Source organism: Channa argus, chromosome 17 (genome assembly GCF_033026475.1).
Source record: "Channa argus isolate prfri chromosome 17, Channa argus male v1.0, whole genome shotgun sequence".
In the NCBI taxonomy this organism is placed as follows: domain Eukaryota; kingdom Metazoa; phylum Chordata; class Actinopteri; order Anabantiformes; family Channidae; genus Channa; species Channa argus.
The window spans coordinates 12,260,170-12,272,054 of record NC_090213.1 but is presented as its reverse complement, the minus strand read 5'-3'; the positions used below and the strand labels follow the sequence as shown (position 1 = coordinate 12,272,054).

General features: G+C 39.8%; 1 protein-coding gene across 1 annotated transcript; it reads right to left on the bottom strand.

Annotated features, from left to right (window-relative positions):
• Window positions 1-5,554: 5,554 nt before the first annotated feature.
• Window positions 5,555-9,496, bottom strand: LOC137102426 (zinc-binding protein A33-like). Its single transcript, XM_067481949.1, has 6 exons — window positions 8,821-9,496; window positions 8,607-8,702; window positions 8,305-8,535; window positions 8,183-8,205; window positions 7,332-7,450; window positions 5,555-7,220 (listed from the first exon to the last, which is right to left on the bottom strand). The coding sequence occupies exons 1-6, from the start codon at window positions 9,223-9,225 to the stop codon at window positions 6,709-6,711; spliced, it is 1,386 nt and encodes a 461-aa protein (XP_067338050.1). The 5' UTR covers window positions 9,226-9,496; the 3' UTR covers window positions 5,555-6,708.
• Between the last annotated feature and the right edge of the window lie 2,389 nt (window positions 9,497-11,885).

The following is an 11,885-nucleotide window of genomic DNA, read 5'->3' as shown; positions in this document are numbered from 1 at the left end:
AGAAGGAAACACTGTGGTTCAGGGAACAAGCCTGAGGCAGAAAAATATGTGAAATGAAGTTTAGGGCATAATAGAGTGAAATGGTGATTAGGAAGGAAACAATGAAAACATTGATTCTAAACCAAAGATACACAGTTCCCTGCTACACTGTGTTCTGCACACAAGTACAGATGGATTAGGACAATAATAAATGTCAAAGCCAATTCAAGTTTGAAGATGTTTTTGCTTGGATAACAATTGTGGTTGCTTTTGGGTTTTAAAGACACAGTATACATAACTCCAATTTAAAATCTAATCCCCAGAGGAGGCAGTGGAGAGGTCGGCACTGCCACCTCGTAGCTAGAAGGTCTCCAGTTCAAATCCACCGGCCAACCTTGAACAGGATGTAAAGTTAAAGATAATGGATGGATGGATGACACTCCCACAGGCAGAGAATCCTCAACTGGCCACCATATGACCTTCTCTAAAATATCATATTCTGAAGGGCTTTAAGCCATAATTATTCAAACATAGCACGTAAAATGTCTGACCATGTTTTCTAGACAAAGAGGGGGGATTTTTGTTTGTTTGGCAGCCTATAGGCCTAAGAAATTACCTACTTAAGTTGATTTGGAAAATTACATTCAAGCCACACAATGAACCAAATAAGTGTATGTGCTGCGACAAAAACCACAGAAAGTTACTGCATGACTGAAGTTCCCCTCAGCTCTGAGGAACAGTTTAATCCCTCAGCTCATTGGTTTGGTTTAAACATGTATGAATTTAAATTTAAATTTATTCTTACCACTCGCACCAATCCCATTTCACAAAGAAACTGTATTCTGTAAAAAAGAAAGAAAAACTGTCACTGTAAACTGGCCACATGCTTTACCTGCCAATTAACAAACCTGTGGAACACAGAGCTGAGGCAGCAGAGTGAGCTCTGGTCAATAATCAACAGGTTGCCAGATATATACCGAAACAATGATATTGCTGCACATCTGGATGTGCAAATGATTTTTTACCTGTTAAATAAACATTTCAATGTATGTTGGAAATGTGTGATCTTAAATAAATGCATATTTTATTACAGGCACAGCTTTGTAGCAATATTGAGTTAGTCTTGACAGGCTGAAAACAGTAGCAGCTGCTTGATGTGGCCAAGCAGATGGCACAGGTACAATTTTAACACACAGACACACATACACACACATGCACGCATGGACGCACGCATCATGCACACACACACACACACACAAACACACATTGACACACACACAGGTTGCCTGATGTGATGCATTGTACATGCCCATCCTTCCTGTTGGTAAATGAACAAGGATGAGATTTAATGCTTGTTTTACATATCCATTATCCATCTGGGTCTTCATCCTCTCTTCCAGTCTTGTCCTCTCTCTGTCTCCCCTCTCATCGCCAGCTCCATTCAGCCTGAGCTTGTTGTTTGAATGAGAGAAGTGGACCACCCCAGGGAAAAATGGGGGAGATCACATTACCCCCAAAAATGTAGAGGGCCTACAAAAGGGCCATGAGACATCAGGGTGAGGGAGCAAGGGTGGCAGGGAGAGAGGGAGAAATAGGAGAGCACATGAAAGAGTGCATTAGTGAGGGGGAGGGGGAGATTGATTGGGATGGAGAGATGAGGGAATGGATAAAGAGGGGCGGAGGTGAGAGAAAGGAGGGGTGGGACGGGATGAAACACTCTTATTATAAAGACCGAAGCTCTTGAATTCAGTATTGCACGTTCTCACATTTTTTTGTTTAAAATTAATTTGAGTGTAAATTACAGTCTCATACAGTATTGTTTGTCCTTCCCAAAATTAATAATCCGATTGCACTCACTAAATTATCTACTCTAAAGTCAGGCAATACACAAAACACAAAAAGTAAGATAATAAGAAAACTGAATCTTATAGTAAACATTCATCAAACCTAACAGTGCTAATTCTTACAGAAATGAAAGCATCATTAAGGATGTGAATGGACCGTGATTCACTTAGCTAAAGTAAAGAGTGGGATCCTTATTCAATATGGAAACAAATCAGTGCTGACTCAAAGCACACAACATAACATTATTTTTTATCAAAAGGTCCTTGATTTTAGGTTATTTAGCAGCCCCCACCTCCCAAACCCCAGTCCTACAACTTCAGTGAAACCTGTACAGGAGTGTGCTTAGAAGAAAAATGTCACCATGATGTAAATGAATTTTTTAAGAGACTTCACTGTCGTGTTTCATTGTTGACTTGCCCTACTTGTAGTACCACATCTTTCCTGGACAATAAAGCATTTTCATAGATAGAAATGAGGATAGAAAAATAAGGCAGGTTGTAATTGAACACAAATACATCCGTACTGGCATACAGACTGTTTTAAATCCTGCACACCACTATCCACACTGATTGCCATCTAGAGTGTCTATTCAAGTTAACGTATACCTGTTGATTCAGAACATATATTATTTATGTGTTAACTATCCTGTATGAGTCATCAACATAATTGTAGTTGAGAAATAGTAGCTGCACAGAGACAGATGATGGAATAAGGGATTATATGAGGTAAAGACCTTCTTCCCATTGAAGTTACACGTTGCAGTTGAAAAAAGTAGGGGTTCACATTTAAGGTCAAAGTTTTTTCACATCACTGACACATCTCTCACAAAGCCGCAGTTTTCACCAGATGTCCTTAGGAGGTGCTGTGAGTGAGGGCTTTGGGATTCATCTGCAGAGTCCCGCTCTTCCTGCTGCCTTCACTGACATTTAATGATAGTTATGAGTTGGGTCACACTAGGGGCAAACGCGCGCACACACACACACACACTCACACTGCCTGGTTAAAAACACGAAGACATTAGCTGTAACTTGATTCTGAGGGACTATTGATCCACTCTCAGGAGGCTCTGAGAGTGACAGAACACCAAACAGCACTTTATCACAGCACTTGACTGTCTAGGCTGGCCACTGTAAATGTGTCTGTGTGAAAGGCAGAGGGAGCTTTAACAGAGAGAAACGGGGCTTCACGTTACAAACAGTGAACCTTGAAAACTTTGAAATCTAACCTCATTTTAAATATACACATTTAACACTGTTTTTCATTCATTACAAAAGAACATATTTTCTTTTCCTTCCTCTCTTTCCTGCTTCCTCCTTCTTTACCATTTCTCCTAGTATCCTCCTGTGAGGTCCTGACTGACACGTTCAATCTGCATCCATACCATTATACAGAACAGACTAAGTAGCAATCAGCCCTGTGTGTGTGTGTGTGTGTGTGCATGTGCGTTAGTGAGGATGGGGGTGGGGGTGTGTTTTAGGGAGAGACAGACCAGTAGGGATTTCATGATTATGATTGCTGAGGACACGTGCTGCTCAAATTCTTCAATGATTGCCTCCAAAGAAATATAAATGCCAAACAAAACAATAAACCCTTCGAGAGAGAGAGAGAGAAAGACACATGTACTTGGAGCCGTTTCTTGAAAATGTCCAGACCACAATGACATGAGCAAAAAGTGACCAAAAGGGGACTTGAAAACAAGGAGCAGATGGAAAAACAACTACATAAAAGTGCACACGTTCATTTTCTTGTGTGTGTTCTTGTATCTATGCTTTACTCTTTTATACACTGACACACTGAATGGACTCACTCATGTTAAACTCACTTTTATTGCAATCTCATCATTTTTTGTGCTGGATTTCCCCACTTTTGCATCATTTATGTGTCCTCCATCCAGTCCACCATCTACAAATGCACATTTTTGCATAACGTCCCACTAGACACACAATTACACACAGAGACAAACACAGTCATATTCTAAGAAACCAGGCCAAGTCAAGCTGGATAGGTGTTAGTCCAGACGGACATGTGTGCTCTCCCAAAGCTTCAGGCAACTGGCACATCTACCCCTTCCCTCTTGTTTTCTCTCTGTTTGTCTCCTCACTTGATATGTCTGCCTACTGTTTTGGCTTTGGTTCAGAGCCATGTTGTCACTCAGCTATCAGTCAGTCAGCCTTTGATCTCTCCATCCTGATTCATTCATTTTCCTTCTTTGTCTCTCAGATGATTTATGGGCAGCACACCCAAATAAAGTCCCTAATATACACACAGATTGCTTTTCTATGCCCTTTAGTTTATGAAATAAAAATCATTGAATGTGATCGATTCGCTTTGTAATGTAATGGGACAAAGCTAATTTCCAAGCAGTTACAAAAACATCACCCAGTGCTTTGAAAGTCTTTAGATTAATGTGTTTATTTCATCTGATTGGTGCAAAAATGGGGCTTTCAGTAAAATAACATGTGACGTATTCTGCTCAGTGGCTCTTTGGTGCTTTCTGGTCAACATCGAATGATTGATCACTCAAAGGGGATTTTAACATAGAGAAAGACTTGGATACGCTGGTTTGCTGTCATTCCTTTCAGCTAAAGCAATGGTTTGTACAGGGAGAATGATTATTTGTAGAGAGAAAAGTAAAAATAAAACAGCAAGAAGGTCTTTATTCCAAAATATAAAATATGCCAGATCATCGCTCAGTAGAATTCAACTTAGCACACTTACTAACACACAAGGATCAATTTTAACTTAACTAGTAAAACCCTGTAAAGTTGACAAGCTATAAATTGGCATCTTTATGTCAAGCAGCTGAATTCCACTTGCTTCCTCGATCTTGAATAATTTTGGATGAAGATAGTGACAAAGTACAAATGTTTAAAACGTCAAACCTGAAAGGCAGAATCAGACACTTTTTCTCTTCCAGCTTTCTCAAAAGATAAACTTGTTTGAAATTTGACATTTATCATGCGTAATCAGTGGAAAGAACATCCCCTTAACATCACATTGGAGCAGATGTTGTGTCCGTCAATTCCTGATGTTCCACCTTCATCAGCCCTGAGAAAGCTGGACCCAGAAACACTCATTATGTAAAACATGTAGAATGATACAAATGGAAAGGGTAATGCCTGTATGCAGCTTCTATTTCCTTTTCTCCCTCTGTGTTTTCTTCTCTCAGTCCTGTTGCTCTCTTAATTTGGCCCCTCTGTTTGTTTTTCTTCATTCTTTCATTAGTTGTAAAAACATAGCAGGCATTCCAGCTGTAATACCACTGCGATTCAGTATCAGTGTGGGGATTCAGACTCATGTGTGTCAGTGGTGAACACACAAAGGGAGACATGGCAGCACACTAGAGACATTATTATCTCACAATGATTCACTCGTGAGCTATGTTTCCACGCAGGTAGACAAGTCAGTCATAGTGGGGCATCGAGGAAAAAAAGTGTTTGTTTTTTTTCATGTGTAAATCAAGACAATCCCAATTTTCTCTCAAAGACTTTGTACAGCATGAAACAATCAATCAGTCTATAGAGACAGTTGCCTTAATTACTTAACACAACAGCATTACATTTTTTTGAGATACATTTTGAATGAGATGTACTCCATAACTTTGCTGCTAATGCCTCCTGTGACACAGACTCACACAGCACAGGTAGCAGTGCAGACATATCCCAGTCTAATAGGTTTTGAGTGAAGTTTAGCCTTCTGTCCAACGACGGAAGGTCAAATCCTGTCCATCAGCCTGCATTGACTTTGACACCTGCATTGATTTTAACTCTACTTAAGTAGAGTATGCACTTAATATTGAATGAATGAATTTAAACAGCCATTTCAGAAATTTATACACACAATAATTATTTGTAATTTATACAGCATTGTATTTTAAAATGGAATATACTGGAGATTTTGACAATCAATCTAAACACAATAATCTATGACAATGTGAAAAATATCTATTTTCATATTAAACAAAATAAAAATCTAAAAACATAATAAAAACTTAAGTCTCCCCTTTTCACACTTTGCTAAGGCTCTAAACTGTGGTCATGTGCATCCAGTTTGCCTAGTTTTTCTTGAAATAAGTATAGAACTGGATTGGACCCCACCTGTGGCAAACTGCACTAAATGAACATAGGCACGAGGTAAGTCCTAGGTACTATATGCTGGCAATAATACTTTTGGCATGAAGCACACATCTGGACAAATGGGTATAAAATCATTTCTAAAGCTTTGATTGTGCCCAGGAGCACGGTGTCCTCAATAAGGAAAACGGTTTGAAACCCCCTTGACTCCACCAAGAGCTGGCTGTCACTTTGCAGTAACACTTTGAGAACACTGGGAAAATGATTCTCGGAGACAAATGGTTTGGGGAGAACTTTAGGCACGATGTCACAATGCACCAGTCATAACCTGGCTAATACCACTACCACCACGGAGGAGCACAACAGGAATGGGGAAACTGGTCAGAATTGAGAGGATAATGCAGCAAGCACACAGGGGTCCTAATAACTGTGAGGAGGGTTCATCTTCAGCATAACAATGACCTGAAGTACACAGTCAAAACAACACTGCAGTGGGGCCTCAGGACATGTTTCTGATGGTTTGTGGGTAGCCGAGCCAAAGCCCAGACATAAAACCCCAGAACATCTTTGCAGAAAGCTGAAAGTAGGTCCAAGTAAGATATGACAGTACTTGAAAGAATCAGTCTGGAAGAGTGGCATAAACTGGTGTTAGCAGTGTAGGTCTTTCACACTTTTCAAAGCTCATGCAAATCCAGAGCTAACTTTATACACTTCTGTTTACAGACAGTGCAGTAAATTTACTATTTTTTAAATGCATTATCGTTTCAAAGTTTTATATTGTTTTTTTTACTTTTGCATTAATGCAGGATGTTTATGTGGGTTGTCTTATTTTCACTGATACGTCAAATGGAAGGATTTTTGAGTCTTCACGAAAATATGGAAAGACTGGTTCTCTGAAACTGTACTTTATGGTGTGTATAGTTTTTTTCCTATCAAGGTCAAAAAACGATAAAATTCCTTTGTCATAATCTAGCTGGACTCTGATTTTTTGGGGAAATGAATCCTCAGATATGACTTTCACATAGTCCTTTGGAGTAAGTTCACGCAAAATATCAGTACAAGCACACATGTACATGGCCCACACCCTTTTATAAATTTGCTTCGTTCTTTGCTCAGCAACACCAACAGCCCAGTAACCGCTAACTTCCACATCCCAGCTGTGTTTTCCAGAGCTAAAGCTTTCAGAGGCAAGAATTTCTGAATTTGCCATCCTCTCAGGATTACAAGGAAGTGGCTTAATCTTGACGGTATTAGTTACACAGGTCAAGCATTCCGATTCAGTCAGGTTCACGTAGCCGGTGTTGGGGTCCAGAGTTAGAGGAGCTTCATAGAAATGTAAAACAAATACGGAAAACATTTATAGGATTTATTTTTATTTAAAAAACTGAAATGTGTCCCAATATGACAAGGCTGAAACAACATTGCACTGCTTACTGTATTTAATTAGGTTCTTCATCTTGTTCCAGACTGCAAACAGTAAGTTTCCAAGGTGTTTAGCCTCATCCAACAGAGCTCCTAATGGAGTATGTGGCTCTGACAGGTTGAACTTGGATCTAAAATAATATGTAGTAGCCACAAAATAAGTAAATCAGTGTTTCTTAATACAATGGCATTTGAAGGATTTTTATTTGGTCCAAATCAGCAAATGTCATCCAGTTATGCTCCTTTTATCATATTAAACACATGTTGAATAAAGACAAATTATAATGGCTATTTGTTGGTTTTATAGGATTTTGTCCACATGTTGATTTGGCACAGCTTTTTACGCCGCTGTGGCAACCTTGAACTCACGGGACAAGCCGAAAGGATTTATTATAGGATTTTATATTTAGTTCTTTGCACTTTTTTTAAAAAATATTAAAAAAGTTCCCCTGAGTTTGACACCTGATACTTTTGCATACAACTCTATGATCATAAGCAAGGGTTTCATGGGAAACAAACCATTAAGATACTGGAAAAAACAAAATTTGCATGCACGCAAATATATTGCGGATTTTGATGAAGGCAAATGTAACTACAACAATTTTTGTATTTCTACCATTTTATTTCTAAGAAAGCGTCAGTGACAAAATTCTTAACATAAAATTTAGAAAAGAGTTTTCAGACTCATTACATTTAGGGGCCTCTATAATGTGGCTCAGGAGGTAGAGGGGTTGGCGGTTTGATCCCTGGTTCCTCCTGTTTATATGTGACCATGAGCCAGATACTGAACCCTAAGCTGCCCCCAGTGGGTCAGGACAACGCCTTGCTCTTCAACTTTGTTGGTAAGGACCTAAATTACTTACCGCTCCATAGTGGATTTGACGTTCTGTCAAATAAAAAGAAGAAATGATCAATACTCAATGCATCCAAATTATTACAAGCTTACACTATAATATTAATATTAACCTAGGTAATCACTAGTTACCAGCATGAATGAAAAATCTTCAGCTTTCATCTCCCCCTCTATGGTTTGGATTTTGTCTGTAAGTGAGGAGATCTCTGCACTCAAATTAACGATCCTGATGTTCATTGCCTCACTCTTGACTTTTTCCTCCTTCCTCACTGCATCTATCCTTGCAACCTCTTCTGCTCTCAGGAACTGGTAAAGCTTTTGAAACTCCTTCTTTATAGTGTTCTCTGTCTGCTGAGCCTGGATCTGAGAAGAAAAATAAACAAATGTGGCGCATGTTGGTGGCTGTCTCAGTGGTAAATAAGTCTGTCACTTACCTTGATATGACTGGCCATTTTATCACACTTGGCTTTTTGTGATTTGTAGATTCCCAGTGTACTTTTTAAATGCATCAGATGAACTTTGATTGTGGTCTGTAAATAAAGGTGCAGCATTATTACCAGTGCAAACACGTTTTCCTAATATGGTCAAGTGAAGTTTTTTTTCTGAATGATGAAAACGCCAGTTTATTTATTGAAAATTCATGCTCACCCTGTGGTCTTCAGCTGCTTCATTGATGGGGACACAGTTGTGTTTCTTATGCTTTTGTGCATCCCTGCAAATCACGCAGATGAGCTGTTGATCATTCTGACAGAAGAGTTTAAGTTTCTCACTGTGCTGAATGCAAAAATCCTTAGTTCCTGACGTTGCTCTCTGAGTCCTTTCTCGTCTCAGGTTGTCTGACAGGTTCCTCAGTGCCAGATTGCGTGGAGGCTGAGCCATTGGAAAAATTTCCTTACACATTGGACAGTTATGGATTCCACTCTGTCTCCACCACTCCTGAAGACAGCATTTACAGAAGCTGTGACCACACAGCAAGACAACAGGATCCGTAAATATATCACAGCACACGGGGCATGTGCAATCCACTTCAGACTGTGATATATTAGCAGCCATTCTGCTGATTTCTCCTGTGGGCTCTTCCTGCTCGTCTCTCACTACTTACTTTTACTTTCACAGATTGACTCTTGACAGTGCTCACATTCAGTATTTTGGTTCCAAGTGGTGTCAAACAAACTACTACTGTAAAATGTACAGTTACAAAAGGAAATGTTCTACTTAGATTGACTAGATTGACTTATGTTTGTTTAGAAATACATCACCACAATCTGCTGTCTGTGTTAGCTTCTGGTAACTGCTTCCTGTTTTCTTTCAAAATGGGAGGAGCTTTTGCTTTTCCGTGTTTCTCTCCCTCTCTGAAGTTCTGCACTGTGCAGTGAACAGCAACACACTCATCTGGTCGAGCAAACAAATGAGGAAAGACATCATCATCATCTACTGATTTGCTTGGGTTCTTTATTTTTTCAGCTGCTTCACAATGAGCAAATAAAAACACACTCTTAGAAAATAAAGCATTAATGTATATCCAAGAACCAAAAACAGAAGGTGGAGTACAAAACTAAGAAAAACAATAAAAGCTTAGACTGGTTTTAAGTGTAACTCTTTGTTTCAGATTTTATAACAATTCTTGAGTGAAAACTATGATTTTTGTCGTAAAATGTTTATTTTTCTGGCCTGTCGTTGAATTAAAGACAAATATTGTATTTATTATGGTAACAATGATCTCAAATGGTCGGTCCAACATGTTGTAAACAAGCTGACAGCTTAGGGATTACTCACACTAAGCAATCTGTTCCCTGGGCTGTTTGAAGCATTGGGCGTGGGCACAGTTCACTTGGATTCGGGCACGGTACACATCAGTGTGATCACTAACTGTGCCTGACCCTGGAACTCTAGATATATGACTAAGAGAGAGCTTCTATTTAAGACAAAAACTCCCACAGTGGGGACTTTAATCATCAAAACGTGCGCTCTCATGATACAGGGAAAAAAAGATCAATGGCTTTCGGCTTGTCCGTTTAGGACTCGCCACAGCGGAACATGTTCGGACCAGCACCAAGTGCGGTGGGATTAAAACCTGTGGTCTTATTTATCAAAGCCCAATGCTCTGCCACTGATCCACCCGACCCACTCTCTCATGGTACAGGCACAACTTCAAAAAAAAAAAAGAGAGAAAATCTACATTCATCGTCTACATCTAAATATGAATGTTGAATAAAAGGATGGCTACAGTGTTAGATGCACACTATATAACATAGACTTATAACTACTAACCAAATGGCATAGACTGTTTTTTTCCTTTCAGCTTATCCTGTGAGCTCCAGATCACCACAGCAGATCATTGTCCAGATGATGATTTGGCAGTTTAAACACCAGGTGCCCTTCCTGACGCAACCCTCCCCAATTTCTAACAGGCTTAGACCTGCACTGCACAGCTGGGAGTCAGACACTTTGACATATAGCTGGGACCAGGGTCGAACCACTGATCCTGTGGTCTGTGGATGACTGCCTTACCCACTGAGCTACAGACCATCTAAAGCCTTAGTGCCCATTGTTTTTGTATGCCCACTATAAAGGTTCGCTCATGTTTTAACATATTAAACCAGTGTCTTTCTTTGCAGTCCTCTAGCACAGTCCTCATTCTCTTTCACTTGCACACATATGCACGAGCTACATACATGAGATTCCCAGCAGTGAAAATCACAAGTGATTTGCCCCTTGACCACTGCAGCAAAAGCTATCAAAGACTAAATGTTTTAACATGACAGCTCACACCACAATGTGGCCAACTAACGTGGTTCCACTTTACTGTCTCGCTGCTCTCTGTCTTTTTGGTCATGCGGAAAAAAAGACGGGAAGAAAAACTGATTTGTCCTGTACTTTTAAAACACTCACTTTTTCAGTGTCCATACAATACTGCCAAAATGTTCTTCAGATTTTAAATTGATCCAATTAAATTACATCTCAATGAATGATAGAAAGCTATTTCTCTCACATGTATCTCTAAAGGAATATGTGCCCCTAGAGAGAGTTTCGTTATGTTCTTTGGCAGTGCTTTTTGGTTTGTTAGTGTGTAAAAACCACCACCCTCAGTATTTAGTAAAAGTTATCAAACTGAATATTAATCGGCTGTTTGTCAGAGAGCAAGTACCGAGCATTGTGACGTCAGTGACATAACCCTGTGTTTTCCTTCCTTCACACAAGTTACATGTATGTATTTGCCACTTACTTTTCATGCTGGTGTAGAGGTGGGGTACTGGTGTGGGGGTGGATTCTTGGGAGACTGTTCCTATACTATATTATGTCCATAACCGTAAAACATTAAATCTACATAAAGCCAAGTGTTCTGGATCTGGCCACAGTAGCCTCCCCAGGGTGCTGCAGCAAAACCGCCCTGAGCCACCATTAGGTGGAGGGAAGTGGAAGAAATACTGGTCAAAGGCTGGGACCAAACGAGAGCACAGACGATGGTGGACTAATTTTAAGCCAGCACACACACAAAGAAAAATACACACGTGCAGTACGCGCATACATTTCTATGTGGAACACACACTCTCTGTCATGTTTTCACACAAGTGAGAAATCTCTTAGGACTTGCAAAGTAGGACTAAATCACACACTCTCTCTTGGTCTTTCCATCATTTCGCTCAACTGCTCTCACACACACTTGATCACAATCTCACTGAGTAAGAAGCATGCTCCATCATTTGCCTTGA